Source organism: Pelodiscus sinensis, chromosome 31 (assembly GCF_052426305.1).
Source record: "Pelodiscus sinensis isolate ZL-2025 chromosome 31, ASM5242630v1, whole genome shotgun sequence".
NCBI lineage: Eukaryota > Metazoa > Chordata > Testudines > Trionychidae > Pelodiscus > Pelodiscus sinensis.
Genome location: NC_143082.1, coordinates 13,710,698 through 13,735,148, shown reverse-complemented (window position 1 = coordinate 13,735,148; position 24,451 = coordinate 13,710,698). Strand labels below are relative to the sequence as shown.

General features: G+C 66.6%; 1 protein-coding gene across 5 annotated transcripts; it reads left to right on the top strand.

Moving 5' to 3' along the window:
• Window positions 1-683: 683 nt before the first annotated feature.
• ARHGAP9 (Rho GTPase activating protein 9) lies at window positions 684-24,289 on the top strand. 5 transcript variants are annotated; one of them, XM_075901781.2, is made up of 19 exons: window positions 684-1,308; window positions 4,775-4,812; window positions 5,692-6,106; window positions 7,034-7,260; window positions 9,424-9,642; window positions 10,936-11,082; window positions 12,526-12,654; window positions 13,016-13,077; window positions 13,741-13,828; window positions 13,989-14,084; window positions 14,779-14,877; window positions 17,470-17,596; window positions 18,081-18,194; window positions 18,577-18,675; window positions 19,275-19,352; window positions 19,535-19,588; window positions 20,191-20,325; window positions 20,884-20,989; window positions 22,043-24,289. In XM_075901781.2, the coding sequence occupies exons 3-19, from the start codon at window positions 5,692-5,694 to the stop codon at window positions 22,227-22,229; spliced, it is 2,382 nt and encodes a 793-aa protein (XP_075757896.2). In that variant the 5' UTR covers window positions 684-1,308; window positions 4,775-4,812; the 3' UTR covers window positions 22,230-24,289. The 5 variants fall into 5 exon arrangements, with proteins under 5 accessions (XP_075757896.2, XP_075757895.2, XP_075757894.2 ...); XM_075901780.2 differs by having other exon boundaries at window positions 4,775-6,106; XM_075901779.2 differs by having other exon boundaries at window positions 684-6,106.
• The last annotated feature ends 162 nt before the right edge of the window (window positions 24,290-24,451 follow it).

The window sequence follows — 24,451 nt, the reverse complement described above, 5'->3', positions numbered from 1 at the left end:
ATGGAAACGTCACCGCGTTGTGATGTCATCACCACACACCATGACCTCAGAGGGTGTGTGGGTGCCAGGGTGACATCACTGCAGCCGCTCACGTCACACCCCTCCCCCCTGGCCATGTCACGCGTTGCCCACACCTTACCCCTCAGGTGCCAGGGCACCCCCCCCACGCTTCTGATGATGTCATAGGAACATGATGTCATCACCTCCCAGCATTCCCTTGGACGGTGGGCTGATAATCGAACCCTTTTGTGGCCCCCCAGGGGAACTGCCACAAGAGGGAAACTGAGGCACCGAGTGACATGCTTGTAATCAGCTACCAGGGCAGGGCACTGAACCCCGGCCTGCACTGCCCCTCCGCTGGGCCATCCTGCCGCCTGGTGCGGGCGGTGGACTTGGGGGGGGAAATGGGGAGGTTACAGGAAAGTTCAGATTAGAGCTAATGGGGCGTAAGAATGACCAAAGGTCCGTCTAGCTCCGTGTCCTGTCTGCCGACAGTGGCCAAGGCCAGACACCCCAAAGGGAATTAACAGAACAGGAAATCATCAGGTGATCCCTTTCTCTTCATATGGCAGCCGTTCCAAACCCCTAATCATTTTTGCTATGTTGCCTTTTCTGAACATTTTCCAAGGCCAAGATTTTTTTATTTTATTTTTTTTCAGATGAGGCGACTACATCTCTACACAGTATTCAAGATGTGGACATCCCATGGTTTTACAGAGAGCCAATAAGATATTCTCTGTCTTATTCTCGATCCCCTTTGAAATGATTCCTAACATTTTTTGTCTGCCGCTGCACACTGCGTGGATGTTTTCAGGGAATTATCCACAAGGACTCTCTTGAGGGTGACACTTATCTTCATGCCACACGGGACAAGGATGGAGATGCACCAGGCTTAAGCACACCCCAGGGTGCTGAGGTAGTGGAGAGACCAGCATGTGCTCAGGTAACCCTGCTGGTACCACACAGACCAACGAGCACCAGCCAGACTCCACGGCCGCCGTGATGCACTCCTAGCTCATCCTGGCTGTGCCGAAGAGCCTCCCAGATCTGGGAACGGAACCCTGCTCTAACCACTAGACCGTACTCTCCTCCCACCAAGAACCTTGCAGTCTGGAGGCCTCCAACCGACAGCGCAGCTCTGTGCCCAGGGCCAGCCCTAGCTGCCTGTCACATGGCCGGGGAGGTGTCACTAGAGTGGCTGACGTGGGCTGAGCTGTCCCAGGACCCTCCTCCTCTGGCAGCAGCTGCTGAGAAGCTGCCACCAAAGTTGCAGGAGGTCCTGCTCCAGGGAGGGGAGCGACTGGCCAGGTAAGGGGCCCGATGGGGCAGGGAAGGGCTGCTCTGCCCAGCCTCTTAGCTGGGGACAAGGTACCGGCTGCCGGGGGGGCTTGCCAGTCGCAGGCTGCCTGCTGCGCTAGGACTGAAGCGCTGATGAGCTGCAGCTCAGAGCAATGGGTCTCCCTAGAAAGATACCTGGGGGGGGGGGTATGTCTGTAAAGCCCCCTCCCCCGAATAGCACAAGCTGGCACGAAAAACCCTCAGAGTCACATGGGCACTACTGCCTGGGCATCCCGTACAGATAGAGAGGGCTACCGCCGGGCTGGGGCTACCCACCGCCACCATCGGGCTGGAGCCATGCACAGCCGCCACCGGGTCGGGGCCACGCACCGCCGGCAAGGGCCGGGTGCAGGAGGTGGTGGGAGGCAAAGGCGCTGAGCCGGCGATTCCAGCCACATGTCGTGTGTCGCCAGCCCAGCCCCAGTGCACAAGCTTTCAAAACAGCGTCTGGGGGAGCCAGCAAGGCTGCCCAGGATGGAGGAAAAACAGAGAGGTGGTAGCTGGGACTCTCAACTCTTGGGAAGGCTGGACTGTCTGCGTTTTCCCACCATGGGCCTGCTCTGCGGGTGCCTGTCCCAGGAAGTCTTGTGTGGCACACGCTGCCAGCTGGCCTGTTTCAGGGGCTCAGGACCACCCCGCCTGTCCCAGATATTCACGCCCCCGAAGTGTCAGCTGTAGGACAAGGTGCCAGGGTTCCCAATGCCCATCAGCAAACAAGGGGCTGTGCAACTGGCTGGGTAGAGAAGACGGGAAGGTTGGCGGCTTTGTTTGTGGGAGGCACAGGACGGGTCAGCACCCATGGGTGCCATCTCTGGAGGGTTTGGTTTCCCTTTGGGAAGGTTTGCAGCAGTGAAGCCTGGCCCGGAGAGTCACATCGGGTCTTCCTCCCTGCTCTTCAGCCTCGGGCTCCTCTGATCTCTTTAGCAAGCAGCCGCCAACTCTCCCCTACCCCACGGCAGGCCTGTTTGGCTTTCCTCCAGAGGCAGGGGAGCCCAGCTTCGGGGCTGCTGCATAGGTGGATTCCGGTAGCACAACCAGGGCCCCACTGGGCTGGGCACTGCTCAGACACAGCGACAGACAATCTCTGTCATGCTGAATTGATCACACAGACCAAGGCAGGATTGTCATCCCCATTTTGCAGATGGGGAAACTGAGGCCAGGGCTAGCGAAAATGACATGGCCACGGTCACCAGTGAGTTAGTGGCAGAGTAACCCTGATCTCTTAACCCTGCAGCCCCCTTCCCTCTCAGTGGGGGCAGCCTCTGGTTGTCCGAGGCATCCTGCCTCCCCGCAGTGCCCATTGGGTCCGGCTGCCGTTGGCTCAGCATCTCAGCTGCAGGATCTGCATTTTCCATGGGTTGCCGCTGGTTTCGCACGTAAGCCAAGGGGCCTGTTTAACCAGAGACCAGCCAAGGACAGTCCACTGCAGAACCAGCAGCGTGGGGGCGAGGGCCAGCGATAGAACTGAACGGAGGCGGGGGATTGACAAAGGCCTGGCTTTCAGACATGCTCCCCCAAAGTGACAAGATTGAAGGGTCCCTGGGGACTAGCCGCCCGGTGGGAGAGCTGGCATATTTTGCAATCAGTGGCAAGCAAGCAGAGAGGGCTTGGGGGATGCAGCGTCTTGAAGGGCTGTTAATCCATGTTGTCCCCCATCGCTGGCTACTGTGTAGAGGCACCACCCAGAGCTAGCTGCATCCTATCAAATCGAGGCTTGGCCTGGGGGTGCAGTGGAAGTGGTGTGGTATGGAGGATGGACTCTTCTCTCACGCCAGTTTTATTCTACATGGGGCTGTTCTCCCCGGGCCCTTCCCGCCCGTACTGAGCGGGGGCAGCGCCCCAGGGCGCGGGAGACAGAGAGGCGCGCTCGGCTTGCGCCGCAGCTCGGTGCACAGGAAGCCGGTGCCCCTCGTGGAGCGGAAATGCGGTACCTGCGCTCTCTATGTGGCGGGGGTGTGTGTGTGACTTGTAGGAAAACAATTCAAACCAGGTCCTTTGTGCTGCTCCAGGACGGGAAGGGGGAGGAGGGGGGGGCAGGCTGGGCCAGCAGCTGCCTTTTCAGGGTCCCTGACCCCACGCCCACTCCTCAACCCAGCCCCCCACTCCTGGTAGAGCCAGAGCACCAACAGGCTCCAAGCACCCCCACAACCCAGCCCCTGGCTAGTCGCTCCAGGCCTTAACTCCCTCCCTGGTACGGAGGGTTGCCCTGGTTCTTGGCTGCAGCGGAGGGTGTGGACTGGCTGCCCGTGCCCATGCTCACACGCAGAATGGGCAGTCAAAGGCACCATGGCCCGGGGCAGGGGCAGGAGTCAGGACTCCTGGGTTCAATCCCTCGTTGTGCTGGTAATTCTACCGGGGCGGGGGTATCCTTCCTCCTGTGTCCCAGCTTCCTGCTCTGTCAGTGGGGCGAGGGAGAGCAGACGACCGGGCTTAGATCCTGGGCTGGCAGGGGCATCAGCTTTCCAAGCGCAGCTCTGGCCCTCAGCCCTTGGTGACAGAGGCACCCGCTTCAGCCCCGGGTGCGGTAATAATGCAGGTTCCTGCGGGGGCACCGCTGAGAGTCAAGTCAGGACGAATTGCTCAGAACCAGGGCTACGTACTGGGGGGGTCCTCCTCTCTAAGGCACCAAACCAGCCATGCAGAGCTGCCTCCCTGGCCAGCACAAAGCTTCACAAGCAAATCCCCTTAGACACCCCCACATTCCCTGGGCCACAGCCAGCCCCGCGCCGTACACAGCTGAGAGGTTCTGAAAACCAGTCTCACCAACTCCAAACAGGTTCTCCCAGTCCCAAAGGGCCAGCCACCTCCCAGGTCAATTTACACCTCAGTTCTTACCCAACGGCGCGCGCTGTGCCAATCCTTTGGACTCTTAACATCTCACGGCTTATTCATAAAAAGGAAGAAAGTGTGAGAGTTAACATTGCTAAATTACATGCACCGAATGCAAAGTTCTTGGTGCACGCTTGTGGCAGCGGTGGGATACTGTGGCTGGCTTAAATCAAGTCTCTGGAGAAAATGGCATTTGTCAGGAGGAAGTCACCTGTCCATGCAAAATTCAGGCCTTTACAAGCCGACGCCTGGGCCCACCTGCCGGATTGCAGGTTTGCAGAGAAGTCCAACTGGTGCTTCATGTTTCTTGACTGTTCCTGGATGGGCCAATCAACCAGAGGCGACCCCCAGACACCCGGGCTGGCTCTTGTGTGGGTTACTCCAGGGCCTGCTGTTTGGAATAGAGACACACAGCCAGCGTTCCTATCGTCCTGTACAAGAATGAGACCCGCCCCCAAAGGGTACGGCCGCAGCCAGAGAGCTGTAAGCTTCGCATAGCTCACCCTGTCTGTGCAAGGTTTGTTGCGGACACGTAACCCTGATCGCCATCACAGGAGCCCAGAGCGCATTAACCCTGCAGTGACTGCTTTTCTCCCTCCGTCCCCAGGTCCTGCGGGCCAGCCCCATGGCAGTGCCACGGCCGTGGTGAGTCCTCCTGCCTCGTGCGTCGCACCAATGCACCCAGTCCAGTTGGTCCCGGCGCCTGAGCCCTTCCTGGACTCACTCTGGGCTCAGCTGGTCCCCTCCTTAGCCCAGCCCCACACAGATGTCCCCCTTTGCTCTGGGCATGTGGAACAAGCCTGCAGGCACAGACCATGGGTTGGCCCCGGTGCCACGCCAGGCCCTGGCTTCGGCTCCATCCCCACAGCCAGGGGGGATACAGGGTGGAAGGGCCCGGAAGATGCCTCCCCTAGAGGGCTCTGAGTCCCAGCGTCCTGCCCCTAGGGGCCATATTGGGGTCACCTAGGGGAGAAGCGGGTAGAATGGGGGGATCGCACCATACAGCCCCTGGCTCTGGCCCAGGAGGAGAGCTGCTTGGTCCGGAGAGGAGGGACATGTGGGGGCCCTGCCCCCCTCCCCAGCCGTGCGTGGCTGCCTCCGATGAGCCACAGGCTGAAAAGCCGCAGAGCTGGCTGGCTTCCTGTTGTAGCAGATCTAGGCTTCCTGTAGCCACGTGGCCTCACCCTCCGGCCACTACCAGGGTGCTGGGGCCTGGCTCGGACACGTCCTTCGGGGAGGGCAGGCAGCCACGTCCCATCCTCTGGGGGGTGCCCTGCCTGTCCAGTGGTGGGCCTGAGACTGGGTCTGGGGTGAGAGCGGGCTGGTCCGCCTGGGCACATGCACCAGGGGATGGACACGCTCCCCCGGGCAGGGCCCACACCGGTTCCACGCTCCCCAGAGGGGAAAGGCCCCGTCCCCGGCCCTCGAGCCAGCTGGCCCCCTTTCCCTGTGCTGTTGCTGTCTCGGGGGCCTTCGGGGCTAGCACCCCGGGTCTCAGCCTGGTCCCCTGCCTTCTCCTTGCAGATGACAGTGCTGGGCCCTGGCCGGTCTGGGCTTGCAGCGCACACAGGGGGGCCGGCCGCTCGTCCCCTCGCAGAGATGCTGTCCGGGCGGTGGCGGCTGGAAGGCCGGTCCTGGCGCCGGGCTGGCCCCTCGCCGGACTCCTCCCCGGCCGTGGCGCTGCGGGCACTCTACGACTACCAGTACGAGGCGGAGGACGGGCGCCAGGTCTCCATCACCGAGGGCGAGTGCTTCCTGCTGCTGCACAAGTCCAATGAGGACTGGTGGCAGGTGCGCCGGCAGAGCGACCCCCGCAGGGCCCGGCCCATCTTCGTGCCGGCCACCTACGTGGCAGAGGTGGGCCCTGGCATGGAGAGTGGCCCGTGGCTGAGTGCCACGCTGCCCGCAGCTGTGGGCACCCTGCAGCACCCGGCCCAGGGTGAGTGTCTGGCAGGGAGCGAGCTGGGGGGGTCACGGACCACAGGATCAGGGCTACAGACCCACTTTGGACCCTCGTCTCTGGGGTCTCACGCGCCCTCCAGGGCCTCCCACACGGCTTCTCCGCTGCCTTAGACTGGACCCCTGGGCCGTCAGATCCCTGTGTCCCACCGGAGCGTCACCCCAGAGTCCCCCAAGACAGACCCTGGGCTAGCGCGGAGCCCCCAGGCAGCCCCCTTGTCCCAGCGCTGACTCTCCGGCCTCCGGAGCTCCGTGGTCAGGGCAGCCCTGAGCCCCCAACCAGCTCCCCCACCTGGCCCCGCTGAGAGCTACGCTCAGCCCCCTCTGTCCTCGGTCACTCACTGCCAGTGGCCATTGTCTTCTCGGCTGCTCCACCGAGAGGCGGCAAGGCCCAGCCGGCCTGGCGCCAGGCACCCCTCTGCCTCTGCTCCTGCCCTGGGAGCAAGCAGCCCCTGGGGAACGGCAGCACAGGAGGAAATGGAGGCACGGCCATTGAAGTGTTACAAGGGGGCTCAGCAGGGGGCGCTAGGCTGGAGGGAGTGCGGGGCTCAGGGGGCGCTGGGTTGCAGGGAGTGGGGGACGCTGGGCTGGAGGAAGAGAGGGGCTCAGGAGGCGCTGGGCTGGGGGGAGCCGGTGGCGCTGGGCTGCAGGAGATGGGGGGCTTAGGGGGCGCTGAGCTGGGGGAAAAGGGGGGCTCTAGGGGGTATCTGTGGGGTGAGCTGTCAAGCTAGGAGGCGAGTGGGGTCACGCTGGGAGGGGGGAGGGGGGCGGTGTCCCCAGCTGTGTGCTGAGCCGGGGGGTGCCCTCTGTCAGCCCCACGTGTTGTGCAGGGGCCGGGAGTCTCCCTCTGCTGCCCCCCTCCCCGCACCCCCGGGGCTCTGACTCCGCTGTTCTCTCCCCGTGCCAGGCCTGCAGCCGCGGTACCGATCCCTCCAGGACCTGTCTAGCCCCCTGGCCCCGCCCAGCCACCACGCCTGCCACCGCCGGAGCCTGCCAGCCTGGGACCCCGGCCTCCCGCTCAGCCCAGAGCAGCCCGTCAGCAGGAGCCTCAGCGCCACCCGCCTGGCCCAGAGCCAGCCGCAGCCGTGCCTGCCCCCGAGGGATCTGGTGGGGCAGGGAGCCAGCCCCCCCGGAGTGAGTATGGCCTGCTGGGAGTGGGGTGGGGCAGCACCCACGGCACTAGCAGCCCTGCCCCTCTGCCCCCCAGCCCTGCCGGTGCCCCCCGCTCCCGACCCACAGCCTCTGCCAGCCCAGCCCTGCCCCCCAGCCCTGCTGGTGCCCCCTGCTCCCGACCCACAGCCCCTGCCGGCCCAGCCTGGCCCCCCCAACCCTGCTGGTGCCCCCCGCTCCCGACCCACAGCCCCTGCCGGCCCAGCCTGGCCCCCCCAACCCTGCTGGTGCCCCCCGCTCCCGACCCCCAGCCCCTGCCGGCCCAGTCCTGGGTCCTTCCACCCACCTCTTAGCTCTGCCGCTGCCCTTCACTGCAGATGCTGACCCAGGCCTGGTCTCCCTGGTACCCGGCCCTGCTTCTGGGCTCATTTAGGAGTCTCACCCCCCACCCCCGTCTTCCTCTTTTTCTCTTTCTCTGACCGCAGGGAGGGAAGTGTAGGAGGGGGCGGGGGGGGGCAGCTGTGCTAATCCACAGGATGTGGGGTGAGTTGGGGGAGGGGCTTGCCCCCTGGGGTGCGGTCTGGTGCAAGGAGCCACGGGCCCCTGACCCAGTTCCCCGGTGCCGGGGCTGAGGGATCAGCTGCCCCCAGTGGGGGGGGGGGGGTGCGACTGACAGGCTGAGCCCAGCGCCAGGTGGTGAGTGTTTGCCTGGGACACCGGGGCGTGGGCCGAGGGGGGCCGAGGGGCGGCCAGGGGGCAGGGCACTGTGTGCAGAGAGCGGAGGGGCTGAGCAGGGGCGAGGGGACGCAGGGGGTCCAGGTGGGAGAGGCATAGGGATCATGAGGGGGAGGTGTACAGGAAGGGGGCGCAGGCGGGGGAAGGGAGGGAGTGCAGGGGGTCATGGAGGAGGGAGGGGGCAGTCGGAATGGGGGGGGCACCAGCTGACGGGCGGCTCACGGCCCCTGGCGCGGTTCCAAGCGGCTCTGGGGAAGCCGTTACCAGTCGTGACTAAAGCAAACGTTTCTCTGCTTCATCCGGAGTGGGAGAGGCGGGGAGGGGGGGGGCGTGCAGCAGCCTCCCCACAGGGCTCCGGCCCCTCCCGGGTCTGCGTTCAGCCCCCCGGGGAGCCTGACAGCCCCGGGCCCAGCCCGGCCTGCAGCCAGCCGGGACTCCCAGCCGGTGGGTGCCCCACAAGGGAGCCAGTGGGAGCCCAGCACAGACAGCAGGAACTCCAGGCAAAGTCCTCACCGGGCCCCCCGGGCCCAGAGCAGACTGGCCCTTCAGTCACCCGGCCACACTCCCCCCGCCCGGCCTCCGGGCTGCCTCTGTCCCCAGCCAGCAGGTCCCTGCTCCCCGTTCTCCAGCACCCGGCTGGCTCCTTGCAGAGGAGGGGCCCGGCCCTGAGATGCCAGGCTGCAGAGCGCTGGCCGTTCTCTGTGCCTGGGCAGCCCGCCGGCGCCCCGCCTGCCCCGTAGGGGTCGCTGCAAAAGCACACCCTGGTCCCACCCCAAAGATGCCTGAGTTACAGAAGGGAAACTGAGGCACGCCCCCAGTGTTCAGAGAAAACATGAAGCATCTCTCTTTGTTGCACGGCCGAGGGGTGAAGGGGGCTGTGGGGTCGGGTAGGGGCACCGCCCCCTTCTCGTTCAAAGTCCAAGTTGTTCCATCCCCGGGCTCCCTCACCTGCACATCTCTGCTGATGTCGCTCACTCCCAACCCGCAGGCCCTGCCAGTCCAGCCCTGCCCCCCCAGGTCTGCCAGTGCCCCTCACCCCCGCCTGGCAGCCCCTGCCAGCCCAGCCCCCCCCCCCAAGCTCTGCTGGTCCCCTCACCCCCACCCCACAGCCCCTGCCAGCCCAGCCCCCCCAAGCTCTGCTGGTCCCCTCACCCCCACCCCACAGCCCCTGCCAGCCCAGCCTTGCCCCCCCCAAGGTCTGCCGGTGCCCCTCACCCCCAGCCCACAGCCCCTGCCAGCCCAGCCCTGGGCTCCCCACACAGATCTCTGCCGGTGATCCTGACCTGCAGCCCCTGTTAGTGGAGGACCCTTGGAGCTCTGTCAAGAATTTGGGGCCCTCTGTCCCCAAGCTAGCTGGTTTCTCTCTGTGTACCCCAAACTCTGACATTGGGGTGGGGAGTGCCCAGGAGGCAGCGGCCCTGACAGTAACCAGCCCCCGTCCATGCCCGGTAGGTGCCACCCCCTGGAGTCACCATGGAGGAGTCCCCGATTTACTGCAACCTGGAGGAGATAAAACAGCTACGGGGGGAGCCCCCCGACCCCAGCGGCCCCCCGCAGCAGGTGCTGGACACCTGGGAGCGCCACCTTGACCCCAGCACTGGCCGCAGCTACTTCTACAACCGGGAGACGGGCGACAAGTCTTGGAAACCTCCCCGGCGCCACCGGGAGATGGTAAGGAGGGGAGAGGGAGCATGTGTGTGCGTGTGCGTGTGTGTGTGTGTGTGCATGAGTGTGCGTGTGTGCGCATGAGTGTGTGCATGTGTGCGCATGAGTGTGTGCATGTCCCCAAAGTGTGGGGGAAGCCTCCAAACTTGCACCCCCATCCACAGCCAGGCGTGACTCTCAGCTGGCAGGGAAACTGAGGCACGCACACTAGGTCACTATAGGACAGGAGAACTCATGTGCACCATGTGCCATGGAGTGTGAGACCACTTCCAGGGAGAACAAGGAGTTTCCCCTGCAGCTGGAGCTGGGAGCCAGCTGGCTTTTAGTTCACGCTTTAGGCTCATGCACTGAGCTCTGGAAGTCCCGGGTTTGGTTCTGTCTGTTGGTGTGACACAGGCGTGTGCGTGCGTGTGCGCTTGCACAAGCTTGTCAGTGCCAGTGTGTGAGCGTGCGTGCCCCAGTGAGTGTGTGCACATCCGTGTGCTGCTGTTCTCCCCATGGGTCCCTGGCAGGGCGTATCTGGGGATCTGGGGCCAAGCTGGCTCTGGGCCTCCCCCTGCTCCCCCTGGGGCCCTCCCTGGGCGGGCTGTGCTGCCTGGCCTCCTGTGCCATGTCCAGGCTGAGCCAAGCACCCGGGCTGCCCGCCAGGTGCCTGAGAAAGCCGAGCACTAATTGCTGTTATGGGAGGGAGCCGGTGGAGGGGGGCTTGAGCAAACCCCGGACTCTCCTGCCGAGACAGCCCACCCAGAGCAGAGCTAGGAGCTGTGTGGGGCGGGACTGAGGGGCACCGGCAGGGCTGGGCTGGCAGGGGCTGTGGGTCGGGACTCGGGGGGGGAACCGGCAGGGCTGGGCTGGCAGGGGCTGTGGGTCAGGACTGAGGGGCACTGGCAGGGCTGGGCTGGCAGGGGCTGTGGGTTGGGACTGAGGGGCACTGGCAGGGCTGGGCTGGCGGGGGCTGTGGGTCGGGAGGGAGGGGCACTGCCAGGGCTGGGCTGGCGGGGGCTGTGGGTCGGGAGGGAGGGGCACTGCCAGGGCTGGGCTGGCGGGGGCTGTGGGTCGGGACTGAGGGGCACTGGCAGGGCTGGGCTGGCGGGAGCTGTGGGTCGGGACTGAGGGGCACTGGCAGGGCTGGGCTGGCGGGGGCTGTGGGTCGGGACTGAGGGGCACTGGCAGGGCTGGGCTGGCGGGAGCTGTGGGTCGGGAGGGAGGGGCACTGGCAGGGCTGGGCTGGCGGGAGCTGTGGGTCGGGAGGGAGGGGTTATGGGGGACACTCCCTGACTCATTGCTCTGTCCCGTCAGAGTTTGCTCCCCATGGAGGCCCTGGGCGCTGAGTCCCTGGCAGAGGCCAGCCTGGGCGAGACGCTGGCGCAGGGCAAGGGCGGTGCCCGGGCCGGCCGGCTTGGCTACACCAAATCCATGATGCTGCCGGAGTCCTGCGCGCCCAAGGTGAGGAGCCTGTGGGGCTGGGCCCGTGCTGTTCCGCTGGGGGTCAGTTGCAGGGGCAGGGACATCTTGGGGGGGCCACAGGGCACTGGGGTGGGTCCTGAGCTCTGCAGGGACAAGAGGGTGTCTGGGCCGCAGCCCCATGTGCTTCCTCAGGGAGCCAGTGTTTGGGGCTTGGGCCCGCATGTTGGGGGCAGCCCCAGCGAGCTCCACATCCTCTTGCAGGGGGCAGGGTGTTGTGCTGGGTCTATTCAGGGGGCATGGTGAGGGGCAGGGTGTTGGGGCAGGGTACTGGGGTATTCGGGGGCATGGGGAGGGCAGGGCGCTGGGGTATTCGGGGGCATTGGGGGCAGGGCGCTGGGATATTCAGTGGGGGGGACAGGGTACTGGGGTATTCGAGGGCGTGGGGAGGGCAGGGCGCTGGGGTATTTGAGGGCATGGGGGGCAGGGTGATGGGATATTGGGGGCGGGAGCGTGGGGGCAGGGTACTGGGGGGCAGGGCACGGGGTATTTGGGGGCGTAGGGGACAGGGTGCTGGGGTATTCGGGGGAGTGGGGGGGCAGGGTACTGGGGTATTTGGGGGTACAGGTGGCAGGGCGCTGGGGTATTTGGGGTGTGGGGGGCAGGGCTCTGGGGTATTCGGCGGGGGGGCAGGGCGCAGGGGTATTGGCGGGGGGCAGGACGCTGGGGTATTCAGGCGGTGGGGGACAGGGCGCTGGGGTATTTGGGAGCGTGGGGGGCAGGGCGCTGGGGTATTCGGTGGTGGGGGGCAGGGCGCTGGGGCATTCGGGGCCATGGGGGGGGCAGGGCGCTGGGGTATTCGGCGGTGGGGGGCAGGGCACTGGGGTATTTGGGGGCGTGGGGGGCAGGGCGCTGGGTTATTCGGCGGTGGGGGGCAGGGCTCTGGGGTATTCGGGGGCGTGGGTGGCAGGGCGCAGGGGTATTTGGGGGTGTGGGGGGGACAGGGCGCAGGGGTATTCGGGGGCATGAGGGGGCAGGGCGCAGGGGTATTCAGGTGGTGGGGGACAGGGCGCTGGGGTATTCGGGGGCGTGGGTGGCAGGGCGCAGGGGTATTCGGGGGCGTGGGTGGCAGGGCGCAGGGGTATTTGGGGGTGTGGGGGGCAGGGCGCTGGGGTATTCGGAGGCGTGGGGGCAGGGCGCTGGGGTATTCGGTGGGGGGGCAGGGCTCTGGGGTATTCGGGGGCGTGGGTGGCAGGGCGCAGGGGTATTCAGGTGGTGGGGGGCAGGGCACAGGGGTATTCAGGTGGTGGGGGGCAGGGCGCTGGGGTATTCGGGGGCGTGGGTGGCAGGGCGCAGGGGTATTCGGGGGTGTGGGGGGCAGGGCGCTGGGGTATTCGGCGGGGGGGGGCAGGGCGCTGGGGTATTCGGCGGGGGGGGGGCAGGGCGCTGGCTACTGGACCCATCAACCTGACTCTCACTCTGCAGGTGTCTCACCGCAGGAATCGCTCCCAGCACATCTTTGACGACTGGGCGGGGACCAGCTCCCCCTCCCCGTCCTTCTCCCTCTCGCCCTCCCCTGGGGGCTCCCCCCCTCACCCCTCCGACTTGCCCCATGTGAGTTACACCCCAGGCCCCTCCCCCTCCCCTGGGCTCCCGCAGTCTGACTGCTCCCGCTGGGGAGGAGGGCGAATGGGCCCTGCCCCCATCCCCTTGGTCGCCCCCAATTGATCCAGTGCCCAAGGGTTGGCTGGAGCCTGGGGTCCCCGCTGGGTGGTTCAGGTGGGGGGTGGGGGGACTGGTCTGGGCAGGTGGTGGAGGGGGAGGGATGGGGGCAGGAGCTGGGGGGGTGAGGGGCAGGAGTTCAGCTGAGCAGGGGGTTGTGGGGGAGGGGGCAGGGGGAGGCAGGGCAGTGGGGGGAGGGAGGGGGAGGCTGTGAAGTGGGGCTGCGGGGGGCTGACAGTTCTCCCCGTGGCAGGAGGTGGAGAAGGCCGGGCACCTGAACAAAACCAAGATTGCAGAGGGTGGTCGGAAACTCAGGTATGGGGGGGCGGGCCCAGGGGCGGGAGGGATCCCTGGGGCAGGGGCAGGAGGGATCCCCAGGGAGGGGGCAGGAGGGATCCCGGGGGTGGGGGCAGGAGGGATCCCCGGGGAGGGGGTAGGAGGGATCCCGGGGGTGGGGGCAGGAGGGATCCCCGGGGAGGGGGTAGGAGGGATCCCGGGGGTGGGGGCAGGAGGAGGGGGTAGGGGGGATCCCCGGGGAGGGGACAGGGGGGATCCTGGGGGCAGAGGCAGGAGGGATCCCCAGGGAGGGGGCAGGAGGGATCCCGGGGGTGGGGGCAGGAGGAGGGGGTAGGGGGGATCCCCGGGGAGGGGACAGGGGGGATCCTGGGGCAGGGCTGGGAGGGATCCCGGGGAGGGGGCAGTCCCTGGGCGGGGGGCTGGCCGTGGCTCCCCCTCTCTGGCAGGGCGCAGGGAGCCGCTCGGTCTCTCCCGGCCCGGGGGGTTGGCAGAGGGGCGTCCCCTGGGCATGAATGGACAAAGGGGCCTTTCTCTGCCACCCAGAGCAAGGGGGGAGCTGGGGCCCGGGGAGGGGGCAGCTCAGAGCCAGGGCAGGGGAGGGGGAGCTCTAGGGCAGCAGGGGGGAGCTGAGGGGGCCAGTTGGGGGCTGCCCCCGCTGGGCTCAGCCCCTCTCTCTGGCAGGAAGAGCTGGGGCGTCTCGTGGGTGGTGCTGGCCGGGAACAGCCTCGTCTTCTACAAGGATCAAAAGGGCCCGGCGCCCGCCAGCTGGGTGAGTGGGGGCTGGGGGGGCTGGGAGGGGAGGGAGGAATTGGGTGGGGAGTGTGGGGGAGGGGGTCACACCGTCCTACACCCCAGGAGACAGGAGCTGTCGGGGGAGGGGGCACCCAGTCCCCCCCCCATGCCAGCCCTGACGCCCCCTCCCCCCCCAGAGACCTGCCAGCAGCAGACCCGAGAGCAGCGTGGACCTGCGGGGGGCCATACTGGAGCGGGCACGCGACATGTCCAGCAAGAAGAACGTCATCCACGTGAGTGTGGGGGGAGCCCCCCCCAGCACCCTCCACCCCCCGGGACCCAGCAGACCCTCCCAGGACCTAGTAACACCCGCTGGGCACCCAGCACCCGCCCCCAGACCCAACCCTCCATGGGACCCAGCACCCTGCCCCTAGGACCCAGCAACACCCCCTGGGAACTCAGCACCACCCCCATGAAATCCAGCACCCCCCCGCGGGACCCAGCAACCCCTCCCTCCACAGGGCCCAGCAATGCCCCCTGGGAACCCAGCACTGCCCCCATGAGACCCAGCACCCCCCTCTAGGGACCCCACAACACCCCCTGGGAACCCAGAGCCCCTCTGCTCCCAGGAAACCCACCCCCTGGGATCCAGTAACCTCCTGCCCTGGCAGCACTGCCAGGCTGCGGGGCTCTTGGACCCCTGCGCCAGCAACCCCCCATCTCTTCTCCACCCGTGTGCAGAATCAGTTTTGCGGTGTGCACCGGTGCAGATGTGCACCGCCCATAGAAACACAGACCTGGCTGGGGGAACGCTGCTCATCAGCTGGGCATTGAAAACCCACCTGAGCGCCCCCCCATGCGCCTGGCTCTCAGGGACGCTACCCTGCCCCCCACGGTCCCTGCCCCCAGGCTCCCCTCAGCTGCCCTTGGGCGACCCTGCAGGGAGCTGCCCCTGCCAGGCCCCCTGACCTGCTCCTGCCCCGGCAGCTCCGCACCGTGACCGGCAACGAATTCCTGCTGCAGTCCGACAGCGAGGCCACCATCCAGGACTGGCACCAGACCATCAAGGGCGTCATCCGGAGGCTGGTGAGTGCTGGTGGGCAAAGGGTTACCGTTATTGGGTGCCCCACGCCAAGGGGAACGCCGAGGACACACGGGGATAAGGGGGCTGCCCCCCCGCCCAGCCAGTGCCCCTCACTCCCGCCCCACAGCCCCTGATAACCCAGCCCTGCCCCCCCGCCCAGCCAGTGCCCCTCACTCCCGCCCCACAGCCCCTGATAACCCAGCCCTGCCCCCCCGCCCAGCCAGTGTCCCTCACTCCCGCCCCACAGCCCCTGATAATCCAGCCCTGCCCCCCCGCCCAGCCAGTGTCCCTCACTCCCGCCCCACAGCCCCTGATAACCCAGCCCTGCCCCCCGGCCCAGCCAGTGTCCCTCACTCCCGCCCCACAGCCCCTGATAACCCAGCCCTGCCCCCCCCCCAGCCAGTGCCCCTCACTCCCGCCCCACAGCCCCTGATAATCCAGCCCTGCCCCCCCGCCCAGCCAGTGCCCCTCACTCCCGCCCCACAGCCCCTGATAATCCAGCCCTGCCCCCCCGCCCAGCCAGTGCCCCTCACTCCCGCCCCACAACCCCTGCCAGCCCAGCCCTGGGCTCCCCCAGCCCTGCCGGTGCCCCTGTATTATTGGAGTCCAGGGGGACTCAGCTGAGAGTTTTAATTCCGGGTGAATTGCTGAGGAATAAGGCTACTTGCAGCCCCAAACCGGGGGTCCTCCACTGTAAGGGTATGCCTCGTGGAACGGCTCCCCTTGTCGGCCGATCCGTGGCTAGGCTGGGCCGGATCAGCTGATTGTCGGCACAGCGCGGCGGCCATTTTTATTTTAACGAAGCCGGGATCATTTAAATCCCCGCTTCATTGACTATGTCGGGTAAACTAGTCTGTGAGTCTCTGAGTTTCCCTGGCGGCGTTGATGGAGCCGTGTCGTCTAGACACACCCGAAGGCACCACACCAATCACAAAAGGCACCTTCCTTCACCGCACCGGTCAGCAAGGCCCCCAAACACGCCAGTTCTCTTGTGCTCAGGGCCGGCTGGAGGCATGGGCGAGCTGGGCAGCGGCCCTGGGTGTCCCCCCATACGTTGGTGCCTCAGGCGGCTGCCCGGCTAGGCCCCCCCCATAATCCGGCCCTGCACACGAGGGCCTGGCAAAGCACCCCCACCGGAACGGTTCCGTCTCTGGGATTCGCTCCCCACCCTGCCCCGCCGTCCGCAGCCAGACGTGACTCAGGCAGGCCGTAGAATAGAAGGGTTATTTGCTTCTCAGAGAGACATGGCAGCACAGGCTCGACATGGACACAGGAGCCGGGGCAGAGCCTAGTCCTCTCGGGGGAAGGGGGCCCCCCTGTCCTGGACTTGGTCTGTTTTCTTCATCTTCCCTCCGCTAAGACACCCCAGCCCCCAACAACTGGTCCCTCAGCACCCAGGCAGCTACACCCTTTGCTTTGTTCAGATTCCACCGCCTAGCGCAGGTGTCAGGAGGCTGGGCTGTGCCTACCTGCCTTCCCTCAGGGACCATCCCCCGCTGGCCCTGCACACACACACACACACACACACACACACACACACACACACACACACACACACACACACACACACAGAGTCCCTGCAGACCAGCACAGGACAGTAGGGGTCACACCCAGCACAACGCAGCAACCAGTAAATGCAAAACCAGAGGGAGCCCGGGGCCACAAGAGTGTACAGCACACCCACTACATCACAACTGCCTGCCTGCTTCACACACCCGGAGACTGGTCCTCCGGGAGCAGGCCCACGCCGTCAGCCCAGCAACCAGGTCCCTCATCCCAGCACGCATGGCGGTTCCCACACCCTTGGCAATGTCCACACGGCACAGCCGTCTCGCCAGCCCTCCCCAGCAGCAGCAGCCGGCCCACCACTGGGTTCCTAGCTGGGCAGAACAGGAGCACCCCAATGGTTTGCTCGTTGTTCGTTCCCCAAATGGAGCCACTCACTCAGCTGTCAGACACTTCCTGGGAAAGGAGGGGTGCGGGCTTGCAGGGCAGCAGAGATCACACAACGCTGAGCACAACCAGCAGGGCAGGGATTGTGGGATACTGGCGGAAGCCAGGTCTCTCTGCAGACCACACAGCAGAGTCCAACCCTGGTTCTTTGTCGACAATAAAGGGAGGGGAAAAGAGAAAAGTTTCTCTTGGGGGTGGCAGTTTTTTGTCCCCCAGACTGGGTGTTTTTCCCCACAAAAGCTCCATGGCAGTGCAAGGTTTTGGCCACACAACATACCAGCGTAGACAAGGCCTCACGCTCCACTAACCTTCGGCCCACAAGGCTGCGCAGGCTCCTCTGAATTTCCTGTGCCTTCCCCTCCCCTGTCCTGGCACCCAGGCCTGTTTCCTGGGAGAGCGGGGTGGCTTCCAGGCCTTCAGAACCCCTCACCCATACAGGGGGGAACCCCTCCCCTTGGCCACAGGCCCTCACTCCCAACCCGCAACCGAGCCCTGGGCTCTGCCCCCGGCCTCCTTCCTTCCCCACCGGCTGACCTAGCGCCCCCCCCCCCCCGCTGCCCCACCCCCTTTGTGGGGCCGGGAATGGTTCCCACCCCCTCCCGTTGGCTGCTCCCAGGCCTGACGTGTCCCTTGCACCCCAGGACCTGGAGAACCCCCTGGAGGAGCTGAGCTACGCGCTGCACCGGGCCGGCAGCTCCGAGCTGCTGGACCTGAGCGGGGACGAGGAAGACGACGGGCTGAGGCCGAAGGAGGGCAGGAAATCCTCAGGTAAGTGCCCTACTGTGACGTAGGGGGGGTGCCTTGCTAGGGCTGTGGCGACCTCTGCTGTCTGGTCATTATGCAAAGGGGGCTCCAAACCTGTCTGACCAGCTACCCCCCATGGGGAGAAACAAAGGAAGGTGGATGCTACCCTGGCTGGGGGGCAGGGCTGGAGGAGAGTGAGTTAGTTGCTGTCTGGGAGCATGGAGGAAGCAGCCTCAGCAACAGGCTGGGGGGTTTAGAAGCCGAGACCCCCCCCCATATCAAGGAGGGCTGAGGCATCCTAGGCCTGCCCTGTAACCTGGTGACATCTGTGCTGTGCTGTATCCTGGAGAGGCAATAAACCACCTCTATTCTACTGGCTGGCGGAGTCTGTTCCTGCCATTTCGGGGGTGCAGGAGGCGGGGGACCCCCAACGCGCCATCACACCTACCCATTGCAGGGAGCAGGAAGGGGAGGGGCGACCGGCTTCACCCCCTCTGCCCCCCTCCAGGCTCCCTCCGCAGCCCTGAAAACACGGAGAAGAAACGAGTCAAGAGCAAACTGAGGCGCTTCATCGTCAAACGGCCCCCGCTGCAGAGCCTGCAGGAGAAGGGGCTCATCCGAGGTGGGGCCCCTCCCCCCTGCTCCCGTCCCCTCCTCCTGCCCCCCCCCCCCGCATCCCATCCCCCTTCCCCCCAGAGCCTGCAGGAGAAGGGGCTCAGTCAAGGTGCAGACCCCCCCGTACCTCGCAGGCCCCGCACCCCCCCGATACAGAACAACATGGCCTGGGAGGGACGGGGGGCGTTTGATGCCAATAAGGCAACTTTCACCCTGCCCGCTGGGCCCAGTTCTCAGCCCCCTCCTGAACTCCCCCCCCCCCCCCGAAGCTTGGTGCCCACAGCACCCCCGGTGGCCAGAGGCTGGGACTGCAGGGGACAGGCTGGGCAGCCCGTGGGGGGGAGCAGCCCCCCACCCCAGCGTGGTGCCCACCACTGCCCTCTCTGCAGACCAGGTCTTCGGCTGCCGGCTGGAGGCCCTGTGCCAGCGGGACAGCGACCCGGTGCCGCGCTTCGTCCGGCTCTGCATCCAGGCTGTGGAGGAGAGAGGTAGGAGCCCTGCGGGCGGGTGCCTGGCGTCCTAGCCCTCCCCCCCACGGAGCCCCTGGGGGCATCCCAGAGCCCTCTCGCACCTGCCCAGCCAGCGCCACTGGCACCTGGGACGGGGAGAGGCCTCGACAGGGAGCAGACATGCTCCCCTCTGGGACCGCCGAGCAGGGGTGAGGAGTAGGCAGGGGGCACATGTGGGCAGGGGTAGGGAGATGGGGGGCACAGGGGGCTCCATGGGAGGGGGAGGTGGCACAGGGCTCTGAGCAGAGGCAGGGAGATGGGGGGCAGAGGGGGCTCAGAGCGGGGGAGGGGACGGTGGCACATGGAGCTCTGGGCAGAGGCAGGGAGATGGGGGGCAGAGGGGGCTCAGAGCGGGGGAGGGGCAGGGGGCAGAGGGGGCTCAGAGCGGGGGAGGGGCAGGGGGCTCCATGGGAGGGGACGGTGGCACATGGAGCTCTGGGCAGAGGCAGGGAGCTGGGGGGCAGAGGGGGCTCAGAGCGGGGGAGGGGCAGGGGGCAGAGGGGGCTCAGAGCGGGGGAGGGGCAGGGGGCTCCGTGGGGGTTCTACCTGCCCGAGCTGGGTCTCACCGCCCCCCCCAGGGCTGGACGTGGACGGGATTTACCGGGTGAGCGGGAACCTGGCCGTGATCCAGAAGCTGCGCTTTGCTGTGGACCGGGGTGAGTGTCTGTGCCCAGGGGAAGGGCTGGGGGGCAGCTGGCCTGGGCGCTGCTCCCTGCAGGACTGTGTACGCCCCTCACCCTGGCCCTTGGCCTTTGCCCCGCGGTGGCTCAGCCAGTCGGCTCCCCCGTAGCCCCCGGCCTGCAGCCAGAGCGGCCCCGTGACGGCTGTTGTTTTGCAGAGCGGGCGGTGACCTCGGACGGGCGCTACGTCTTCCCGGAGCAGCCGTGCCAAGGTAGAGCAGTGCTGGGTGGGCAGCATGGGCGCAGGGCCCTCCCGCTGTACCCACTGCTGAGCTGCATGGGTGCACGGCAGTGGGCATTCTGTGCCCAGGGGGCGGGACCCTCACAGCTGGGGGCAGGTGACATGGGGTGCAATGTGAGGGGGTCTGAGGGGTGCAGTGGGGGGCTAGGGTTCAATGTGGGGGGGTGCAGCATCAGGTCTGGGGGCTGGGTGCAGGGGGATGCAGTGTGGGCGGCTGGAGTGTGCAGTGGGGCTGCCCACGGCAGTGTGGAGGCTGGGGGTGCAGTATAGGGGCTGGGGGTGCAGCGTGGGGGCTGAGGGTGCAGTGGGGCTGCCCATGACAGCGTGGGGGCTGGGGGTGCAGTGTGGAGTTTGGGGGTGTAGTGTGGGGGCTGGAAGGAGCAGTGGGGCTGCCCACGACAGCGTGGGGCCTGGGGGTGCAGTGTGAGGTTTGGAGGTGCAGTGTTGGGGGCTGGGGTGCAGCGTGGGGGCTGAGTGCGCACACCCCGGCGCTCGGTGCCCACGGGGTGGCTCGGTGTCTCTGGCCCGGCCTGCCCGGTGCCCCCGCCCGCGGCTGACCTGCCCCATCCCCAGAGGAGCGGCTGTCGCTGGCTGACCCCGAGTGGGACGACGTCCACGTGGTGACCGGCGCCCTCAAGCTCTTCTTCCGCGAGCTGCCCGAGCCCCTCGTGCCCTTCGCCCTCTTCGACGCCTTCGTGGCTGCCGTCAGTAAGGACCCGGCGCCCCGGCGTCCCGCCCCCACAGCTCCCCAGCGCCCCGCCCCCACGGCTCCCACAGCCCCCCGGCGCCCCGCCCCCACAACCCCCCAGCGCCCCGCCCCCACGGCTCCCACAGCCCCCCAGCTCCCTGCCCTACGGCTCCCACAGCCCCCCAGCGCCCCGCCCCCACGGCTCCCACAGCCCCCCAGCGCCCCGCCCCCACATCCCCCCAGCGCCCCGCCCTACGGCTCCCACAGCCCCCCAGCGCCCCGCCCCCACAGCGCCCCCCGCCCCCACATCCCCCAGCGCCCCGCCCCCACGGCTCCCACAGCCCCCCAGCGCCCTGCCCTACGGCTCCCACAGCCCCCCAGCGCCCCGCCCCCACGGCTCCCACAGCCCCCCAGCGCCCCGCCCTCCCAGCGCCCCCCCCCCCACACCCCGCCCCCACGGCCCCCCACATCTCGCCAGGCTACCTCAGTCCCTGGCAGCCCACGAGGCCAGTGCCCATGGCCGCCGGGGGCAGCCCCCATCTCGCCCAGCTGCGGAGCCGCCTTGCTTCTCCCCACAGAGCTCCCGGCCTATGCTGAGCGGGTGCAGCGGCTGGCAGAGCTGGTCCAGAGCCTGCCCCCGCCCAACTACACCACCCTGCGCTACCTCCTGGCCCATCTCTGCAAGTAAGGGGGGTTCAAATCCCCAGTCTGGGGAACAGAGCCAGGGACTGTGGGGCAGGATAAGGGGGCACTGGGAGGGCTGCCAGGGGGGCTGGGGGTGGGGCGGGGGGGGGTGAGGGGGGGCTGCCGGGGGGGGGGCTGTGGGGCAGGAGCAGGGGGGGCTGGGGGGGCTGCCAGGGGGGCTGTGGGTGGGACTGAGGGGCACCGTGGGGGCTGTGGGACAGGACCAGGGGGTGCTGGGGGGGCTGCCAGGGGGGCTGTGGGTGGGACTGAGGGGCACCGTGGGGGCTGTGGGACAGGACCAGGGGGGGGGGGGCTGAGGGGGGGGGCTGTGGGACAGGACCAGGGGGGCTGCGGGTGGGACTGAGGGGCACCGTGGGGGCTGTGGGACAGGACTGGGGGGCGGGGGGGGGCTGTGGGACAGGGGGGGCTGCGGGTGGGACTGAGGGGCACCGTGGGGGCTGTGGGACAGGACCGGGGGGGCTGCGGGTGGGACTGAGGGGCACCGTGGGGGCTGTGGGACAGGACCGGGGGGGCTGTGGGTGGGACTGAGGGGCACCGTGGGGGCTGTGGGACAGGACCGGGGGGCTGCGGGTGGGACTGAGGGGCACCGTGGGGGCTGTGGGACAGGACCGGGGGGCTGCGGGTGGGACTGAGGGGCACCGTGGGGGCTGTGGGACAGGACCGGGGGGCTGCGGGTGGGACTGAGGGGCACCGTGGGGGCTGTGGGACAGGACCAGGGGGGCTGCGGGTGGGACTGAGGGGCACCGTGGGGGCTGTGGGACAGGACCAGGGGGGCTGCGGGTGGGACTGAGGGGCACCGTGGGGGCTGTGGGACAGGACCGGGGGGCTGCGGGTGGGACTGAGGGGCACCGTGGGGGCTGTGGGACAGGACCGGGTGGGACTGAGGGGCACCGTGGGGGCTGTGGGACAGGACCGGGGGGCTGCGGGTGGGACTGAGGGGCACCGTGGGGGCTGTGGGACAGGACCGGGGGGCTGCGGGTGGGACTGAGGGGCACCGTGGGGGCTGCAGGTCGGACGGCTGTCTCGCCCCAGGGTGATGGATCACGCCGACACCAACCGCATGACGCGGCAGAACATCGGCATCGTCTTCGGGCCGACGCTGCTGCGGCCGGAGCGGGAGCTGCTCAGCATGGCTGTGGACATGGTGCACCAGAACCAGGCTGTGGAGCTGCTGCTCAGCGAATTCCAGCTCATCTTCCCGGCCCCCGGCGCCCACTGAGTCCCCAGCACGGCCGCCTGGGCCCCCCGCCAGCCACGGACATTGGCCTGGGTCCCGGCCCGGCCCCGGCAGCCAGCGGGGCTCCCTGCCGCACGCCGGGGAGCTGCCCCCTCTGGCAGGGAAGGCCCCCGGCTGGGCCGGACGCGCCACCGAGACCACGTAGCCCGGAGGAGCCGCTGGCCATCTGCCGGCTTGCTGGAGACCTGGCTGCTCGTCCCATGAGCCCCTGGCCGGGGGCCCGCCCTGCCTCTGCACCGTGATTCGCTGCAGGGAGGGGGGTGTCGCCCGTTACTGTGACCTGGCATCTCTAGAGGCCGTGGGAGGGGGCTCAGGAAGGCTGCTAGCCCCTCCCCTGGTCCCCGCCCCAACCACTAGCCCTCACTGCCCTTTCCCAGGGCACCAGCCCCACATCCCCTCATGCTGTTCCACCACCCATCTCCCCATTGTTCTCAGCCTGCACTAGGGAAGTGAAGGTTTAGCCGGTGGGATTGGAGCCGCTCCTGGCCTGCTGATGGGGATGCCGGTGCAGCCCCTGACGGCAGCAGGGTTGGGGGGTGCAGGCAGGGACTGCTCTGGCGTGGAGCACAGCATTCCTGCCCAGCAGAGTCTGCCACCCCCTCCTCCCCCCCTGGTTTCATCCCCCCCCTTTATTCAGTTTATCCAGTTAGCCAATTAAACGGGATTTTCCATTCCTGCTGAGCGCTGTACCTGGCCCTGCCGGGGTGGGGAGAGTTGGCACCGGTCATGTGTTTATTTATTGCTCATTTTGCAATCAGTACACCCCCCCCGAGCCACAGGTGGGGCCCCATGGGGCCACGCCAGGCATCTTGCCATCTCTGCCTGGCTAGCAGAGGAGGAATCCCATGACGCCCTGCGAATGGGGCATGTGGGGGGGGGCGTGGCAGGACTCATTCTGGGGCCCTGAAACGGGGCCGGGGGGTGTGGCAGGACGCACTCTGGGAGCCCGGGAACAGCACCGTCTGCTGAGGGTAGCGAATGTGACGCCCATCTTGAAAAAGGGCTCAAGCGGTGACCCTGGCAATCACAGCCCAGCACGACGAACGGCGTGTCGGGGCACATAGGTTGAAACGGCAGTAAAAGAACAGAACTGTGAGCCACGCAGATGAATGTCGTTTGTGGGGACGCTTCGGCGGGGGGAGTTACTCTGTCACTGGGAAAACGTCAGAAACAATCAACAGTCTAGCAGCACCGTAACTCACAAAACCTGTCGACGGGATCAGGAGTTTTTGTTGGGGAAAGTCAATATGGTATCGATCCAGGGAAATCCTGCTTCACCAATCTATTAGAGGGGGGCAGCCAGCATGTGGACACGGGGGATCCAGTGGAGATAGTGACCTTAGGGTTCCAGAAAGCCTTTGACAAGGTTCTTCACCAAAAGCTCTTAAGCAAAGGAAGCTGTCATGGGGTAAGAAGGACTGAGAACTGGTTAAAAGACAGGAAACCAAGGGTAGGAATCAATGGTCAGTTTTCAGAATGGAGAGAGGTAACTAGTGGTGTCCCCCAAGGTCTGTCCTGGGACCCCTCCTACTCAACACACTCTTAAGTGATCTGGAAAAAGGGGTAAAGAGGGAGGTGGCAAAATCTGCAGATGATTCCAAACTGCTCAAGATAGTCCGGACCAAAGCAGCCTGCGAAGAGCTTCCAAAGGATCTGTGACTGCGTATCGGGGAGCCCCCTGACCGTGCACCCCCGTCCTCGGCCAGTGGTGACGCTCCGCCAGCCAGGATAGTAACAATGGGTTTATTGATTCTTCAAGATTCCTTTTTTTAAGAGGAATAAGGGATCTTTCGGAAAAGGCTTTATTTTCCGAAAGATCCCCGTCTAGACTGGCGCTTTTTCCCAGCAAAGCTCCGAGCTGGAAAAAAGCGGCAGCCATTTTTATGCAAATGAAGTGGGGGAGATTTAAATCCTCGCTTCATTTGCAATAGCGATGTGTCTAATTTGCATCCCTTTTCCGGAAAAGGGATGCAGTCTAGACACAGCTCATAGGTTTGATGTAGGCATAGGATAGGCCAACAGATCTACTTCCCTACTGGCCCCTGAACCCCCATATTGCTTTGTAGTCTCCTTGCTGCCCCATACGCCGACTGCCCTGCCCCCCAGCCAGGTGTCTGTCTCCACCTCCCTTCCTTTGTCTCTCCCTCTGGGAAGAGCCCTGGTATCTGCTCAGGCTGGGACTAGGTGTCTGGGCCAATCCACAT